The sequence below is a fragment of the Strix aluco genome, chromosome 1, assembly GCF_031877795.1.
Source record: "Strix aluco isolate bStrAlu1 chromosome 1, bStrAlu1.hap1, whole genome shotgun sequence".
Taxonomy (NCBI): Eukaryota; Metazoa; Chordata; class Aves; order Strigiformes; family Strigidae; genus Strix; species Strix aluco.
Window position 1 is genome coordinate 56,731,275 of NC_133931.1, and position 19,850 is coordinate 56,751,124.

Below are 19,850 nucleotides of genomic sequence, written 5' to 3' on the forward strand. Positions count from 1 at the left end.
GTGTTGTTAATAGGCTATCAGCAGTTTTTAGCACTCTGTTGAAGTAAATTTCGTCTCTACTTTGAAGGAATTTCTACAGGTAGACAAGCAATTTTGTTTAGTATAAATCCTCACCTTTGTTACAGTACTGTCAACTCTAGTACTGTTCAGTGTTTAGCATACTTTTAAGTAATAGTAATAGGCTTTTTGTTCTGATATGTGTCCTGTCCTTCTGACAGGTAATTAAAAAGTAGTTTCAAAGACACAAGCTGAGACTCCAATGTTAAAATGTTGTAACTCTCCAAAATATTTTTTGAGTGTTACAGAAGTCCATAGTTACAATATCAACTAAGAAGTGTTTACTTCCCTAAAAATATGGTGCACCTTCTTAACAAATTGTGTTCACTGGAAATTGCCAGATCTTTGGTTAAGAGAATTCAGCAGAATTTCATGCTCAGATCTTCCCTTGATGCATCCAGAATATTTCTTTATTCAGTGATTATTCAGAAAATCACAAGGGAGATTGAATCAATAGAATGATTTGGAAAGGATAAAATGAAATAATTGACATCTTTCAGAGGATAGGTATTCCTCTAACTTTCCCCATAACCCTGGAATAACACTTTCTCAGCACTCCACCGATGGTTCTTGCCTTCTCCCCTCTTTACCCCATCTCGCACGTGTTCACCTCTTGGCTTAGAGTTCAAGCATTAGCGCTCTTTCTTTTTGACAAGGTAGCATCTTAGCAATGTTGACATCCAGATTATGATAACTCCACTTGATGTATGCAGCCTTCTCAGTGCCGGCAGCACTGGATGGCATGATGCTTATTGCCCGTGTGCTGTGGATGTTTATAGGCTTCCTTTAGAAATGTCATCAGAAAAGGCTGAGAAGTTTTGTGACACTTCCTTGGAATATTGTCATGTGCTGCTGTTTTCCCTTTTCCTTGATTCCTGAAGTTTGCTTTCTCATCTAAATTACAGCACGTTGAAAGTCTTCATTGCATAACCCTATGCTCTCAAATTTCTTTACTGTTGTTTGAATACTATGTTACGTAGTTAAGTTCCTTTTTTCTTATCTCCAGGCCCATCTGCAGATGGTGGTACCTTTCATAATAAAGGTCAAGGTTTCAGAAATAGGAAGGAGAATGCTGCCTCCCCTGTGTCTTCCACAATAAAAAGACATGTAATACAAAGAAGCAAGTAATGGAAACAAGCTCTGAATCTAGATGCTGGAATTGCAGTCTAATTTTCTGAAAACTATTTATAATAAATAGGGCAGTTACTCTGCCTCTCTGCATGTTTCCCATGAGCAGCAGTTCTGATTTATTTAAAATACATACCTCCATAAACTAATTGTGAAACTGCATTGCTGTGCTCCCACCTAGGTACCTTCTGCTGAAGTCCAAGGCACTCATACTAGGAGGGAATTGTACTAGGAGTCTCTGGATTGGTACATCGAAGCTGTGGGGTGAAGGAGATGTTGCAAATTCTTCATATGCAACAGACAGCTGTAAAGCTACCCAAAACACACCAGTTGATGTATCGAACAACTGGAAGAAAAATGGTGCTGGCAGCCTGGTGTTTCAACATGTGCTTCCGTGATCGGGTGTACCTTGGGTGCCTGTTAGCGTGTTCAGTCTCTGATTTTGAGCTGTTGCTCAAAAATCAGGAACAGCTGTGGTTATGGATAGCAGCGGACACTGACAGATTTAGCTTTGCCACCTGGCTCAGGCAGATAAAAGGTCAGCATGGGGCTTGCTTTGTGTCTGAAGCAGAGGTTTTTTGCATGTTATAAACTGTATTTACCAGCTTTTGGCATATGAAGTATTGGCTACAAAATGAGGACGTTCTACCAGTGATTTTAAGGTGGTGTCCCTCTGGTGACATGGCACAGAATGGTGGTCTTCCTCCAGTGAATCTGGCACTCCCAGATTGCTCTTGCCAGTGTGCTCGGAGTCGGTACCTTTCATATTTCTTTCAGAATTGCTCTTGTTTTCTTGCTGCTTGCAAACAAACACATGATGCTCTTATTGTTCTCTTCCACAACAGTAGTACCCTATCTTGTTTGAACACTTGGTGTGGACCGTGCTGGTTGCTGCCTGGATCAGCAGAGTTAATATATCTTCTCTCTAGTTTTTTAATGCTTTTCTTATCAGGGTAAAGTTTTTAAAAAAAAGCAAGTGGTGTTGTCATTTAAATTACCTTCCTTCTTTCAAGGCATGGCTTCAGCAGCAAGTCCAAGTAATGTGCAAATAGATCATTGGTGAAATTTCAATATTTTGAATATGATGATCTAAATGCCATAAAAAGAAGAAAGATAGTACTACTTTTGCAGGAAAGAAAAGCATGCTAATGCTTTTCTGATTAGACTGTGTTTGAGGTCTTTTTTTTTTTTCCCAAAAAATTAAATTATTTTTTTGAAATTTGGTTTCTTTTATTTATAAATCTAAAAAAATTTTTTTTTGGTAGGGAAGTTCCTGTGAAGGATGCCAAAGAATATGCAGAATCTATAGGTGCAATTGTTGTTGAAACCAGTGCAAAGAATGCTGTTAACATTGAAGAACTTTTTCAAGGAATAAGTAAGTAAATGCTCTCTTTGTTTGTTTGTTTAGTTATTTAATTGTGATGGTTTGGAGGTCTTCTGAAAATACCTGTCTGTTTCTGCTGTAAAAACTTCTTTCCCATGGATAACAAGAAATCCAGTAGCGGGTTGTAGTATGGCTGGTGTTTACGTAGTTGTATGCTAAGAATGACTTTGAATATACCAGAGTAAAACATAGTAGTTACGCGGTAAGCCTGTTTCTTCTAAAATATATAAATACATAAATCCTGACCTGGGTCACATCATCTGTTTCAGACCAAGCCTGCTGTAGAGGCAATACTGCTGATCTTATCATCATGTTAATAAAAACTTAAATGTTGAGAAATGTGCCTGGAAGACTATGATAAGTAGAAAACAGTCATTGCGGAGGAATCCATTTAAAAAAATATTTTCTCTCCAGGTCTTTTAAACAAGATGAGACTGACATTCCTCATGAAGAGAAAAAAAAATGTCTTGTTCAGTTTGTCTCCTAGGGGTTCCAGTTTTGGCCTCTGGCTGCAAGTGCGAAGGACCTTGTGGGCTGGAAGGGAGCTCGGGAGATCTTTGTACAACTTCCCGCTCAAAACAGACTTGATAGTGAATTCAGGCCATTGTCTGACTGGGCCCAAGAGCAGAGGTTCCACAACCTCTCTGGGCAGCTGAGTCCAGTGTTTAAATAGTCCTCACAGCGGCACCTCCCTGGTGTATCAAGTCACAACCTCTCCTGATTCAGTTCACTGTCACCATCGCTCATTGTCCTGGATGCATCTCAGTAAAGAGCGTGGCTCTGTGTTCTTAGCAGCCCTCCCCATTGGTACTGACAGGCAACTTTGCGGTCCCCCAGAGCCATCTTGTCTCCAGGCTGAACAGGCCCCATTTCCTCAGCCTCTCCTCACAGAGCAAGTGCTCCAGCCCCCTGACTGTCTTTGAGGCTCTCCTCTGAACTTGTGCCAGTTTGTCAACATTTTTCTTGTATCGTGAGGCCCAAAACTGGATGCATTACCCAGCTTGTGTTAGACTATATCTAGAAGGGGATAACCACTTCACCTGACCTACTGGCTTGGCTCTTGTTGGTATGACTTAGGATCCTGTTGGCCATCTTTCCTGCCAGAGCGTGCTGCTGGCTTGTGCTCAGCTTGCTGCCCTCAGGTCATCTTTGGCAAAGCTGCTTCCCAGGCAGCCAGTCCCCAGCCTCTCTCATAGCCCGGGGCTCTTCCTTCCCACAAGCAGGGCTTGGCATTTGTCCTTTCTGAACCACATAAGGCTCCTGTTGGCCCATTCCTCCTTCCAGCCTAAGGCCCTGTTTTGCTGATTAAGGATACCAATTAAACTCGGACACCAGAGTGAAAAGAGTAGGTGTATTTTACTAGTGATAGCTAAATAATGTAACAGAGTAATACAGAAAACATGCAGTAAGGAAAGACAGAATAATGCACTTAAAGCAAACAAATAGGAAAATGCAGGGTAATGCATCAAATCATTACTACATGAGAGAGAGAATAGTGATGAAGAAAGATACATCACCACTTGCATACGTTACCATCATCCAGATCCACAGTCGCTGGGGAGCCCCGGTTACAGCGAGGATTTGGAGAGCCTGTCCTGGCAAGTGGGAAATCCTACGCGGTGCATCCATCCGTAGGTGAGGCATCCAAAGTGGCTGCAAATGGGCCCAGCCTTATATACTAGAGATCAGCAAGCCAGAATAACTGGCACCTTTGTTTTGAGTGGAAAATTTCTGGTTTCATTCTCCTGTTGGATTCCACCCAAAGCCTGGCCAGGGCTTGGGGGGGGAAACCAAGGGAGTTTCCAACAAGGCCAAATACTTGGGTTCTCAGCCTTGAAGAAGGTTGAGAAAGGAAAGTTGGATACATTCTCTTGGTCTTTCATCCTCACTACTGATTATATTCTGTCTAAGCTGCATCTTTCAGTAGTGAGTTTACATATTTTATTAATGACTACATGCTAAGTTAGCAGCTTCAGCTCAGGGCCTGTTGTTCAGGCTTCAGTATTTCAACACTTTAGCACTTTTTACATCAACATAAGTGGGTGGTTGTAGCTTACTACAATACCTACTAGCACAATGGTTATCAGTTATAAAATATACAGGATTCATCTACAGGTCAGCTCTGGCTTGGGCCTGTTGTCCAAGCCTTAGCACTTCAGGCCCTATGAACAGCAGCCCTGCCCTCAAGTGTATTGAATGCACCTCTGAGTTGATTATTATCTGAGAGCTGAAGTGGGTGCATATTTTTTCCTCCTTCAGGCCACTGATAAAAGGTATTAAGCAAGGTACTCCACTGGTAACTGGCCTACAGGTAGATACATACTGTTAACCACTGGCCTTTAAGTCTGATGATTCAGCCAGTTTTTCACACTGCTAACGGTCTGCCTGTCTATGGTATAACATCCCAACTTGGATATACCAGGATGCTGTAGGATAAGGTATTGAAATTCTTGCTAAAGTCAAGGTAGACAACATCCAGTGCTCTCCCTCAATCACAGATCCAGTCATAGTATCATTTAGGGCAACCACGTTGGTTGGAGATGGTTTACACTTGGTAAGTCCATGCTGACTGGTCCCTGTCACCTTCTTCACCTTCGTGTGCTCAGAAGCATCATCTGAGAGGATTTGCTCTGTGGTTTTCTTAGGAAGCAGAGTAAGGCTAACCAGCCTGTAGATCCATGGCTTGTTACTGCCCTTTTTGAAGACAGATAACAACATTCACCTTTCCTCAGTCATAGGGGACCTCTCCCATTCTCCACAACCTTTCAAGAATGATAGGGATAATAAAGAACAGCCTTGTAGTGACATTGGCTTGCTCCCTCTGCATCCTCAGGCTTGTATGGGTTGAGATTTCTGAAGAGCTCCATGACTTGATCCTCTTCTACTACTGGTGGTTCCTTCTTTTCTGAATCCTGTTTTGGGATACAGAGGCCTAGGAGACAGCATGTTCAGAAACTCAACGTTGTTTTCCTAAGCATTTTATTTTATTTCACATATTCATAATCAGCTCATATTATCTACCACACTTTGCCTGAGACAGGGACCGTTCAAGTGTTTACTTTGCTTGCATGGGATGTATTTGAAATGGTTAATGAGAAATGATATTCCTAGAATACGCTACCTTTCTTTTATCTCCTTTAATAAAGGAGGAGTGTGTAACATGGCTGTCTGGAGGAACTGGTTCTTCCTTGTGATAATTTACTTGATTGTCTGCGTCTGATGGTTGCGAATGTTCTCGCAGAGGAACTCATCCTTGCCATGTAATTAGATAATTAGTTTCCGTCTTTGATAGGCAGTGCTGCAGCTGGCAGCATACACTGTCCCTAATAAAGGATATAATAGACGAGGAAAATCAGCTAAATTAAGTTTAGTATGAACTAGATACCCAGGCAAGTGCACGTAATTCCATAGGCAATTATTTCTATATATAGAAATATTTGGTCTTGGTGGATGTACTTGTGACCTTATCAAGTAGTCAGCGGAGAGAAAGAGAGTCGGTAGTGGATGTTTATAGAAATATAGTGGAAACCAAGTGAAAAATGCTTAATTAGCAGGAGAATTAATTAGTATGATTGTGACAGGGCAGAGGGTGTGGATAACTTTCTGATGTTTTACACTTCGGACTTTGTGCAGTTTCCAAAAAAGTCTGTCTATGCCCAAGTTGCATGGCAGCATTTCTGCCTTTTCAAGTGTATGAAGTCCCTCTGAGACCATGTCTCCTACGCTGTTGACTAATTTTATTTGTGTCGTGTCCTGTAAGTCATGCTGCAGCTTTAGTTTTGCTTTCACGCTGCCCGAGAGTTTGTGCCCTTCTCTTTGTGCTGCCGTAGAAGGGCATGGTGCAGCTCCCCAGCCTCTGAACAGGGAGAGGGCAACTTCTGTTTACCTTGGATCTTGTAGGTAGACTGTATGTGTTACCTATTTTACAGCCTGGATTTGGAAGGATGTTTCAACATGTGAGGAGAATTTCTCCATTAAAAACCTTGTTGAAATTGATACCCCAAACAGAAAGGGTAGACTACATTTTAATTTAGCTAAAACATTTACCTCCTGCTTGCTTATGCTTTTCATTTCCCAGGGGTATTTTAACATAATCATTTTTCCTTCCTAAGGTGTCTAACAACTGTCTCTTTTCCAGGGAAAATGTTGTGAGCAGAGTGAAATAGTATAATGGAAAAAACTTACTCAACATAATGATATAAAGAAGGTGGAAAATAAAAGGGGAACTGGGATGTTTTGCTGACAACCAGATAAATCTTGGCAAAATTGTAGAGATTATAGACAGATCACTTCATTTCTAAGGTTATTATATTACACTATTTAAAAAAAAAAATTCAAATCAGTTTCTCTCAGGATTTGAGGATTTGACTGCTTTGAGGGATGTCTTAATAACACAGTCTCAACACAAATCCATTGTCCTTAATTCTTCTTAAGAAAATACAAGATGTGAAAGACTAGAATCAGTAAAAGTTTCTGATTTTTTTGCTGATAGGGCAAATCTGTCAGGAGAGGAACTCTGCAGTCGTATTCAGGCAAATGAGGCTGAGGAGGCAGACTGACCACAAGAGTCGGCAAAGTCGGTGTTCTCTGTGCTGGAGAGTTTTCACTGAGCTGCATGATGGAATGCAGCTCCTGGCTGGCTGTTGTACCCCTGTGATTTCAGATGGCAAGCCACTGCACTTACCCTGGTTACGTTTAGCAGCGCCTGAATGAAGGCTTGCTGTGATTGTGAAACATCACATGGCTGTTTTATTTCTCTTAAACAAGAAAAGGGTATTTTTAGTACAGTTGTGTATTCTGCACTTGGGCTAAATTTTTCCCAATGTCTTTCTTGAAAGGTTTTTGACATAAAAAGGGCTTAAGATTGTAGTGGTTTTTCATGTGTTCCAGTAGTTCTTTTCTAATAGCTGAGTGCCCATAGGATCAAATGTTACTAACTTTGTATTCCTAGCCTTAGAAGAATAAGCACAGTGGCTCCTTGTCACTGGTTTATACTAAAGCAGCAGCAAAAATGCCAGGAATGTATTATACGAGAGCAGTATAATACAGCATAAAGTTGTACCTGTGCAGGGGTCATACCAGTTCTGTATTGCGCCTTCTTGGTTGTGGGGCTTTAGTCCACTGACCACTGCTTGTGCCTGGGGAGGCAGCTTACCTATTAGAACTGGCTGGTTTTCAATGACTAAACAAGCTGCCCCAAGTGTATTGTCATTTAGTAGCAATCACACCCTTGCAATTCTCAGACTCAGATAAGCCTTAGTTGCCTTATTCAGATCTAGTACACGCCCAACTGTTTCTCTTCAGCCTGTGTGTATTGCCTGTTACCTTAGTGTGAAGGTGACCCAGATATGAAAGAGAAGATTGCATAAAAGCCATCCTCTGTAAATGATAGAGCCAAGATTGTACCTCCCAGGTTAATACCAATCTGCATTAGTAGGTCTAAAGGTAAACAGGCAGTGCTGAAGAATACCTAGCCAAATGAAATATGAAAGAAACTTGTGCTTAAACAAAAAAATAAATGATGGGCATGCATTATTTTTTCTGAAGTCTGGCAAATGTTGGAGATTGGTGTGCTACCAAAGGGGGCAAGATTGAAGCATTTCAGCATCTTCTGTCAAGAGTGAGAGGGAAGTGATGAATAAGATTATCAGAATCACTCTGTGGAAAGTGTGTAAAGAGCTGTTAGCACACTCAGTCTTACTGATTCTAGTACTATGAGAAGGAGAGACAGACTGATGTTTAAAAATCCAGATAAGGATGTTCTTGCTAGACAAGGCTTCCTAATTAGAACAAAGAGTTTCTGTCTCGGGATACAACCTTTCATGTGGTAAATGCTTCGTTATAAATGTATGAAGCTATTGATTTTTCTGATGCCTTGCCAGCAGCTCATGTATTGAATATTTAATATAACCCAAATACCTGTTTCCTAGAAATACTGGGAGATTAAAAAAAAAAAAACAAACACAATCTCTAGAGTTTACAGTTTAACCAGTTGTATACTGGACAAACTAGAGAGGAATGTTTGAAACATCTGTCCGTGGAATGGGGAGGGATCCTTTCCAACAGAATTTCGATGTCCGCACTGACTCAGATGGACTTGGATGAGTGAAATTGCAGATGGACAATATTCAGGCTTTGGGAGTGATGAGTATGGTGGTTTTCATCCTGTCATCTGCTGATTTGTGGATATCTGTGAACTACTTTGAAGAGGTCTATGAAATACATTTTAAGAAAAGCAAGTACATTTATGTTACAAAGCAATTCACATATGCCATTTTTAAGGCAGCCCAAGCTCATAATTGATTTTTTGTAGGGGGTGTTCACCTCTGAACACCCTGTGAAAGAATGGAAAAACATTGCCCTAACTTATGTTTGAGATTATATTATTTTTTTACAGTTTATGCTCCCTGTATTCTAGGAATAGTTCTCCTCTTGCTTTCAAATTTCAAGGAATGAAGCAAAACTTACTGGCCTTTGGACTACTCCTAAAGTTAAACGTGTGAGGTCCTGTATTTCTCTCCAAACATAGGAGAGCACTTCAACATAAACTAGTAAATAAACCAAAACAGCCCAAAGTTAATTACAGCAGGACCTCAAATCACGGTTGGATCTCTTAGTTATTAAAGTAATTAGGAATTCTGTTCTTTACTTTGATGCATGTAAGATTTAAATCTTTTTTTTTTCTGCACATTTTAATTAAATGAGCATAATTTAGTTGTTTTGCTGCTTCCCCCAGCAAGAACTTCAGTGTCAGTAATCTATGCTTTTGCTTTAAAAAAAAGGCTTTATTTTCTTGCATGGAGTTGCTGTTAGATATGCTATTAGGAGTGTTAAAATAATTGCAACTTAACTATGTTTAGTTATGCAATATCCTTTGTTGTAAATACATGTTACCTTTCATGAAAACTTACAACATGAAGTAAACAGCAGTCATCTCTGTCAACTGGGGAAATTCTGCTTCACTGCAAATACAGGCGAGAAAAAGAGACTAGAGACTGACTAGTGGGCCAAGCTTTATAATCCATGTGAGAGACATGGGGAACTTATAAAATACCAGTGAAACTGGTTTCAAAGGATGAAAGGATTTGGGGACATAAGTAGTGTGACTGTTTTAAGTCCTACAGGTGCAGAAAGTATTGTATGCAAATGACAAAACTCTTGGATAAGATGTGCTTGCTTCATTCTGCCATGCCTTCACAGATGGCTGTGGTTCTTTCCAGGGGCTCACCTTGCTGTGATACAGCTAGCAATTTTAGGAGGAGGTTCTGGCCATTGTATAGCTGCTGTACCACTACTTGAAGAAGAATTCTGCCTTTTCTCAGGTGAGCCTTGAGAAAAGCTCACCTTAGTTGCGGCAGTTGTCAGGCTGTTGCTCTGGGGCAGAGTGAAACGGATTTTGCATCCTGCACTGGTGAAAATCTCCCCTTCCTCCAGCCCCCTAAAAAAATAAAGTTGTATGTGATTTTCAGGAAGAGAACAGATGGGAGAAGTGTGCAGAAAGCCACCATGTAGCACCGTGATGTCTTACCTCTTACCCTTAGCAGAATTATAGTTGTGTTAGATAGTAGGACTGTGCTTCTTTTGGACTTGGACTTCATCATCTGGATGTGCCAGCTCATGTTGATCACATCACATCTGTTCCCACACTAAACAAGTATCTGTTCAGTGCACTGTTGTATTTGTCCCTTTGTCGGCTTGGTAATCTGTTGTGGGTTTTTTTTCTTTATGCTCAGCTCTAAGGCTTGAAGTTTTTCAAGCAGTTTTGTACAGGTCTATGATGAAACGGGTTTCATGTTTAAGAAAAAAAAAAAAAAACCACAAAAAAACCCCAAACAAAAAAACAACCAACAAACCAACCAAAAAGCTCAACTCCATGCCTGATTTTTCTGAGCTAATGAGTGTCACAGCTTATAACTGGAGCATTGCATTCAAAAAAGAACAAAGAGAGCAGATTTTATTACTGTGATGATGCATCCTGCTTCCAGTTGCAGTAGAGCAATCCCCACCTGCCTTTCTTCAAGTTCTGCTTGCAGAGCTGTCATCCAGTCCCTGCCATCTCTGTTGCTTCCCTGCTCCAGTTCTCATTTTTCTCCCTTTCCATTTTGTTTACCTCTTGTCCCACCCTCCCATTTCCCAATCTCTTTGCCTCTGGCACTCTCAGAACCACAACTCCCAGAGTGCTGATTAATCTCTTTACATTAACAAATCCCAGATTCAATAGCAGGAATTGGAACTCTACTAAGCATTGGAGAAGACTCTGACCTTCATCCTGGACTGCCTCAGCCCAACTCAAACTGGCCAGAAAGGAGATGCAATTGATTTAGTGCTTCCCACCTGTTAACCTGGGTGGTTCACTTCAGAACCATGACAATTTCTGTAATCTACATTTGAGCAGTCTCTTGGGATGCTTATTATTTTACACATCATGGTGTATTTACTGGAATGAGTTTATGGAGGACACCCAAGACCTCTGCATGAATGTGTAGAGGTGCATGGTTACAAACAGTTGTGTTGCACAAAATCTGTGAAACATGGTCTGAACGTTATTGAAATTAAACCAAATAATCAGATATTTAATTAATACGTGTGCAAAATCTAATTTTTAAATTGCAGTTGGCGGACCTCACTCCATAGAAATATCAGCAATGGGAGCCATATGGGACTTCTATACTGTCTCAGTAATAATATATCCCTAAGTTCCTCATTTCACCAGTTCAGCTACAGCGTTCTTAGATAAATATATGTGCATCTGGTTTTCTCTGTGCAATTGCCTGTTTCATCTGGAATCCTAAGATGTGCTGTTGGTGGTCTTTGGCAAGCTGGCTAGTTGTGTCCTGCTCTGCAAAATGGATAGAAGACTCTATTTGTGGTCTAGTTTGTTGTCTTTAAGTTAAGCAACAGATGAGTTCAGTCTCTCATGGACCTTTTGATCTGACTCTGTCTCAACAGAGCAGTCTTTGGTTTGAAGAGGAATTGCCTTAATCTTTATTTCTTCAGCAGGAGAATTGCAAGACTGGATGTCAGAGCACTACTGCTCCTTGCTGACATCAATTGCATGAAAGAAATAGCATAAATTAACAGTGCTGTAGGTTATCTAATACAGGGATATTTTTTATTGCTCTGGAACAGAGACTACGTATGCCAGTGAGATACACATTTTAAATGAGTATATACTTTCTGAAATTAATTCAGTTTATGACCTGTGTTGATCCTGACTCAGTGCTAGCTATATTTGAGTTGGTGTCAGCAATATTGATGCCCTATTTATCAAGAGCTGAATGGCATGATGAGATAATCACAGTGCTTTTAGGTACCAAAAGTGATTGAGCTGGTTTAGAAGCAGGAAGCGTAGATGCAGGCTCAGTATTTCACTCCTCATCCTTAGTTCTGCTGCTGCTTAAACCTTTCGCTGCTGCAGTGTCTGCTGTGAGACTAGCTGTCAAGAAGGCCCAGGGAGAGACAATCAGTCAGACAGATTTCTGACTGATTATTTTTATTCACTTCCCCTGACCCTTGGTGAAAAATGACTGTATCATTTGCTGTGGAGCTGGTTCTCAGGTGTTGGACTGAGTTTATGCTCCAAGAGAGTTACTTCTGTCAGCTGCACATCAGATGGTAAAAGCTGCTTGGGCAGGGATAAGTCTTGTTGCTAAAACTAAAATTATTTAACTTGATGGTTTAATAAATCTGGTAATAAGAGAAATTATAAGTGAGAGAAAACTCACCTACTAAAAAAAATATTTTCAAACTTGAAAAAAGTTTAGACTGTTCAAAGGCTTATTTCCTTGTATTGAATTCAGGGGGGTGTGTGGTATCCAAACAGCAGAAAACATGACTAGTTAATGACAAACAGTACTTAAGTTCAAAGGCCAAAATAACTAATCAGCAAATATTATGTCTAGAGATTTTTTTCTCTTTATTATTCATAGTTGTTATCTGTGTGGTTTTTATTGTTTTGAGAAACGAAATAAATCAAGGTGATTCTTAACCAGATATGTTGTGTCCTGGTCTGAACTGGACAAAGTGCTTGCTGACCTTGAAGCCTACAATGTTTTTTCTCCAAAGATAAGTTTGCCTACTTCTTTGCATACACATCAAGAGTACTGTAGAAAAGACTTGAAACTTACGAGAAATATGAAACACTGAATGAAAAACAAATAGAGGTAACGTGATTGTTTAATGCAGACTTCTAAAATAAAAGTTAAGCTAATTTGCATGTTAAAGCTCTCCTCTTCCAAACTTGCTGTTAGAAGAACCAGATGTTTGGAGAGTATTTGCTTTATGGTATGTTATGGAAACTGTGTCTGTAAACTCCAGTTGTTTTAGCTACACTGTGTTCTGAGTCAGATCGACTGGGCTTTATTTTAGCTGGGACTGAGTTGAAAGCACTTTGGAAATAGTAGGTATCTAATGCAGAAGTTCTCTGCAGGTCTCTACAACAACAGCGTTACCCTCTTGGAAGGCCTGTCACAGGTACTACTACGTTCTTCATATTCTCTAGAGTTTTAAGAATTAGTGGATTCTCTTTGTCTCCAAACAAAGCCTACAGAACTAATGCATGTAACAGCTGTGTCTATAACCACCCATTCTGCTTTTTATTTTACTTTGAAAGGGCACTTATAAGCATGAAGCCCAAACAGAATGTAAGCAGGGTATGAAGTTGATATTTCAGTGACTTGAATAGAGTGCAGCATTGTAATGTCAGTGCTTATACGTGCTTCAGCCCTCAAGATACCTGTTTCTCACTGTTGGATCAGTATCTTTAGCTTAGTAATGTGAGGAATTTTCCCCCTCTTATTCAGTTGTACAAACACCCAAGATTACCTGCTTCAAAAGTCACACTTTTGTTGTATAACATACCTGTTCGGATCTGACTGAATAAGAGAGGTGAAATTTTGATGGGCTTGACCAAAGGTAATTTAGGGACAAGTTTTACAGATTAAATTTTGGTGTTTGATTTCATTGTGATTGGATTTTACCTGAATGCGTTTAACTCACCCTCCCACAACCACTCCCCCAAGCAATTTCTAGGACTCAGGCTTCAACATAGGTACATAATTCATAGAACATTTGGCAAGAGAGAGCTGTGAATAAATGCAGCAAAGGATGGGGAAATCTAAACTATAAAATCCACTTGGATTATGATGAGCTGTTCATAGGAACTTTATGCTTTCTGAAAGTGACATATAGCAAACCAACATTAAATATTTTAATTCTTGTTATTTAACGTGGGTAATAGTAAAACAAGGAGTAATTCATAGACAGTAGATTCAACTTCAGAAAAAATTTCCAGGAAACCCACAAGGTAATGAGAAAGTACCTTACCATGACTGTAAACTCCCAAGATACTGATGGAGAGATCACACAGTGGGTTTAATGGAAAAGCCAGGCCCACACCAGAGACAGAGGATAGACTGGACCTGGGAGGATCTTGGTTTTCCATTCTGATTATTAAGCACATTGTATGTTGTCCATGAGTAGGAAGTCAGTTAGACAAAAGATGAAGCAGTACTGAAAGGGCAAACAGGGGAGGGAGTTGGAGCAGTGCCTTCTGCCCCTGGGAGAAATCTTTAGCTCTCCTGTGATGGCTGCATTTCTTTCAAACACTTAAAATAATCACCCCATAAGATGATTAAAAGGTCAGGAGAGTTTGGGGGCAGGGGGGAAGGGAGTGGTGTTAAGTAATCAAAGCTGTCAACTGGAAGGACATGGGTACCCCTCAAAGGAGGGAGGGATTCAATGAAAAGAAGAGATTTGTTTTTCTTTTTCAAGTATAGGCAGCATGTGTTTAGTTACAGCACTTTGTAAAACTCTAGTGTACAAGGACTAAATGCCATGCAGATTTAGGACAGGCAAGATCTTGTTAAACTAGCACCATTCGCATTTAAGTGGAATTAGGAGAAAGCTGAGAATTTTATCTTTCTTAGTTGTAAGGTGCTCAGTAAGATAACATGGATAACATAATTTCAGTGTACTTCGTTTCAGTGTACTTCATGCATTCTCAATAGCCATATTTCATATTTTTTTTAAATGTGAAAATCTTTCATAATCAGGATGCAAGGGAAAAGATTCAGCGTACACAGGACAGAGTTGTTTTCTGGTGAAGTTTCACAAATGTAGTTCTTATGCAATCCGAATTGTTCTGTTACCTGCATGTGTTGTTACTACATCAGGAAAATTGAATTCATTGTCTCTTCATGTGTTTCAGGTCGGCAAATTCCACCCTTAGATCCTCATGAAAATAGTAACAATGGAGCAATCAAACTTGGAAAGCAGACTTCACAGACGGGTAGGCGGTGCTGCTGACCCAACTTGATCTTTTTAGATTTACTTGAAAAACAGCACCATTTACTTTTTTCATTGAGAAAGGACTTCATGATCTCTGTGACGTGGCTCTTTATCTTGAAAGCAGTAATTTTGATACTTCCCATGAGCAATAAAGCAAGGACCAGAAGCAGAAAGCTTTACTTCAAAGGGATTTTGAGAAACCTAGCTGGAAAATCCTCTCTAATATCCTGTCAAAATTACAATGTCAAAGTACTCCAATTCTCTATTTAAACCAATGACTGTTTTTTTAAAAAAATAAAAAGATCCTTTTATATATAAAATTTAGATTTGCTGCAAAAACTTATCTTACATTGCAAAGTGGACTTGGCATGTTTTTAGTGTTTTCTCTGTAATAATAAGGTGACAAAAAACCCCTAAAACCTGAATTTTGGCTTACAGTTTCTCTGCCATCTTTCTAGCTGGACCCTGCTTCAGTATTTTTCTAAATCTGTAGCTTCATCTTGTTACTTTCAGTAAACATCAGCAAGAAATGGACTGAATTTGCTAACTAGAAAAAAAATGGATCCAAAGGATGAGTGAGTGCAATTTTTATAGGCTAGAAGTCAAAATCTGTGTCAGGAGGTGCTGTGTATGTGAAAGAAGGAGTTGTCATGAAGGAGACTGCTGGGCCCCATGCAGTTCCAGTCTGCTCCAGAAAGAAGTGAAGATGCAGCCACTGTGCTTTGCCTGAATTGATTCCCTTTGCAAGGCTTTGTTAATTACTGAAATTGTAAAAAGAACATAAATGTCGGCCTAATCTCCACTATTTACTAGGTTTCCTCCCAATCTGTGCCGCAGACCAAAGTTGTCTCTGCTCAAAGATGCCAATTCCTTGATTTCTAAGAGAGGGTGCCACAGTGCCCCACTCCTCATGGTCTCACTGCTGTGCTCCAAGAAGTCTTCAAGTTTGAAGAATATTTCTGTACAAAAACAGCTTAAAAGCACGATATAATTTGGGGTTAAAGGCTGGAATCTAATAAAACAAACCAGAATGTTCTTTACAAATGCAATTCCGTGAATTTGTGGAGTAGTCTTCTCTGTTGTGTGGCGATGTGGTATGGAAGACCCACTGCGTGATATCTTTGAAGCTTGGTGCAGTGTAGAAGAAAAATCCAATAGGTGGTTATGAACTAGAAATAATGTAAAACTGTACGTGTTCTCCACTTCCATCCTTTATGAATGTGTGTGACTGAGATGATAAAATCCAAATCTATTTTCTTCATCAATTCCGTTGGAAATCGGAACTAGGGTAAGAAATGCAGGCTTCAGAACCAAAGCCTAGCCTGCATTCCACAACATTAATTTGTTCTTGTATGAGGAAAATTAACCTCACTGCACATTTGTTGGGGGACTTATGAAAAGCAAACAAAAGGGAAAAACAACTTTCCACAATAAATCATGAACAGTCACGCTAGAGCCGGGTTTCTGTGTTTATACATAAAAACCAGACCTTATTGCTTAGTTATGAGATTGCTTTGATAAAGTGGCACTAATTATTAGGGCTTGAAACAGAGCCAGATTAAATCAATGGGAAAGTTGCTTTGTCTTCAGAGGGCTTGAAGTAGTTATAAGTGGGAAATGTCCCACTGGATTTTATCTAAGAATCTAAAATGCATTGTTTTTTCACATATAATCCATTTCTCAGATATTTTGGACTCCTTTGAAAGCACTCATACTTGAAAATATGCCCTTGTATAATACACAGACTTGGACACCTACCATGGGAAAAGGTATTTCGGGTAAACTTCCAGTTGTCACCTGTGCTGATATATGATTCATGTTGCTGCTTCCTTGCAGCAACTATTTTCTGGATAATCTGGGGTTACGTAAGTGAAAATTGAGCAACCAGCATTGTTGATAGTTTGAGAGGGAGACAGGCTCCTTCAGGGGATGTTACATCCCATCCAAGCAAGTCTGCCAGGTGTGCCTGGCTCTTTCACCTGGCTGTTAGAGGAAGAGGTTAACCTGGCCTTCATCACTAAAGAAAGATCAAACTTATTGATATCACAGATTCATATAATTTATGGGATCTGTGACCTAATGCTGCAAGAGATCTGGTGCTTCCTAAATAAAACCCAGTAAAAGGCTAGACCTGTTACCAAGAAAGCAAGGTGAGATTGAACCCAGTTTTTTAAAGGTGTCATAAATTTTAGTTCCACATATGTTATGCATAACTGATTTTTAAGCTTTCATAAACATCTGTGCCATATTTCTTTTTTTAATGAGACATCTCAAAACATTAAACCTTACTTGAGATGTCTGAAAGCTTTATAAGACAATTCTGTGAGTACCTTGTATACTCTGGTTTATGCTAGAACTGGCAATTGATGCTGATCTGTATGGGATATTGTCCTAAACAACCAGGTCTCACAGCTACCATTGAGCTGTATGTGATTCAGAACAGGTTTAGGAATTGTATGTTAAACTATTTTAAAATTGGAAGTTGTTACAATGGATCTCTGGCGGATTTTAAAATTCAAATGTTGGCTAAGTAGGCTCAAAGATATTTTTGCATGTGGTGGGTCAAATCTAAATCCCACTCTGCTTTTAGTCAAGAAAAGGATTTAAATGAATAAGGATTGTGGTTGTATAAGATCTTGAGATTTGGGTTACGGTGAGCTTCAGTAGGGAACTCTGAAGTCACAGGTGAAAAAATAACAGGCCACTGTCCTGTGCAGAGCAGCTCACATTTTTTTTGAAGACAGGGTTTGCCTTTGACAGTGATGCTGCCTCTCTGTTGTTCATCAAAGCTAAAGTGCAGTTTTAACCTGCCTCTTCAAATGGGGGAATGGTTTGTTTTTAAAATTATGATTTTCAAATGTAAAATTAATGATTTCTGCTTCCTTCTGTTGCTTGTTGCTTGGAAAGTACCACCACTCTTCATAAACAGCCAGTAAAAATGACATACAAAACCCCCCCAAACTCAGAGTCCAGAGTTTCAGCAGCAACTGGAATTCCTCTCAGTAATTAATGGCTGGTGAAAAGCCAAATTCAGGTTACTCCTGGGGAGATTCTGAGTGTTGGATACAAGAGGAAAGTTTTTCACAATCAGAACAATCAGCCATTGGAATAGTCTCCCCAGGGAAGTGGTGGATTTCCCAACATTGGACATTTCTAAGACTCAGCTGGACAGGGTGCTGGGCCATCTTGTCTACACTTGTCCTTTTGCCAAGAAAGGTTGGACCAGGTGATCCATGAGGTCCCTTCCAACCTGATACTCTGTGATTCTGTAAATTACTGTACAGGAGCACCTGTCTCTGTAGCTGATCTGCTCTAATAATAATGAGAATAATAACTGCAGTTCTAGGTTGGCCAGCTGGTGCTGGATTTGTCCAAGACTGGTTTTCTCAAGAGAGCTGGCATCAGGACTGAGGCACAGGCTGCAGTGCTAAGGATGTTTGGTGGAGCTTGTTTGCACCGTGACTCAAGACTGTGACTGTCCAGTTGTGCGTGACTTGTTTTTCTGGCTTGTCATGAACTAGTTTAGAAACAAGATTATGAAGGAACTAGTTTTCATATATGCTCTGCATATGTGTGTGTATATAAGTACAGTTTTATATTGTTATGATGACATGTAGTGTTTTTTCACTATGTCTGGTTCTCATATACTGCACATTGTATTCTGTAAGTACATTTTTTTTGTTAATGATCATTTCACCTTTATGAACTTAAAGTTACGGATCAAGGGTAGCAAGAAGATGGAGATACACATAGGTACAGTTGTTGACTTGCCATTCTTACACATGAAAATGGCATATTATAGAAAAAAATTGTCTTACAGACTGAGAAATCTAAAAGGCCATTATTATCTAAGAATTGGGACTCAGAATTAATAAAGTGACACTTAAAAAAAAAAATTGATTATTTTTGTTCATGGTACAGCAGGTCTATCTAAAGTGCTACAATGTAACATGGGTCTGTATCAATACCTAGAAAAGTTACTTGTCATCCCTTGTCTTTACTAATCCTTCATGTCACGTGGTAATAAGCGTGACTAGATAGATTATACATGTGAGCACTCTGACTATAATCAGACCTTTTCAGTACAATGATGATATATTTTACTGTCCTACCCTTAATTATTTAAACCAGAGTCAGTGATAAATTGTCAGTTTAAAATCACCTGCTAAGTACTCTTCCTCTGTTTTGTTTATGTAAGGGCTTTGACTGGGCTGGACCCACTCGCTTCATGTATGGGATGCTGCAATCTGTTAATACTTTACCTTCTGTTTTACATATTAATTGTATCATACCTAATAATATTTTTTCCCTAAAATGTAGTTTTTGTGTTTTATTGAACCTGCAATGATTAACGCTAATAAATGTTTTTAAATACCTCTGATCTGGGGATGTCTCTGGTTTCAATAAAGCAGAACAAAATAGGTCCCATTTTTCACATTGTTTGCTCTTGAAAAAGGGCTGTCTGCAGTCTGTGGATTGCTTACCTGGGATTTAAATACGGCTTGAAACGTGTGGCTGGCCTTGTAGCAGAAACTGAATGCATTCCTGGGGGATCTTGCAGTGCAAGTGAACTTTCAAAAACCGGAAGAAGATTATCTGAAAAGCCCTTAGCTAATTTATTTGATTTATCCATTAGAAGAGAGGTACCTGAGTGGCCAGTATCAACTGGAAATTTAGAATAGTAGCTGTCAGTAGAAAGTGAGCTTACAATTACCACTTGCTTTCAATAGCAACCATGACTAGTATGGCTCATAAGACTCCTCCTCTTTTGTATGTTTTTAATTTGGTGATACATTTAATTTTTTTTCCCTACTTTTATGTCCCTTGAAGTTGCCTTTAGGAGTTAAGAATTAACACTCCCTTAAGACGTATGCAGTGTTTCATACCTCTTAGTGCTATTGTTTCAAGAGGTCTTTAAACTCACCAGAAGTTTTTTGCACTGTCCAGCTCATATTTTCAAAGTTGTTAGCAGAACTATGAAAACTATGAATAA

General features: G+C 39.5%; 1 protein-coding gene across 1 annotated transcript in view; it reads left to right on the forward strand.

Moving 5' to 3' along the window:
* RAB31 (RAB31, member RAS oncogene family) overlaps positions 1-19,238 on the forward strand; it is a 68,298-nt gene extending 49,060 nt beyond the window's left edge. The window contains exons 6-7 of the mRNA XM_074822058.1: positions 2,451-2,560; positions 14,778-19,238. Of these exons, the coding sequence (XP_074678159.1) occupies positions 2,451-2,560; positions 14,778-14,875 (208 nt within the window). The 3' untranslated portion in view covers positions 14,876-19,238. The remainder of the gene's footprint in view (positions 1-2,450; positions 2,561-14,777) is intronic.
* Positions 19,239-19,850: the final 612 nt, after the last annotated feature.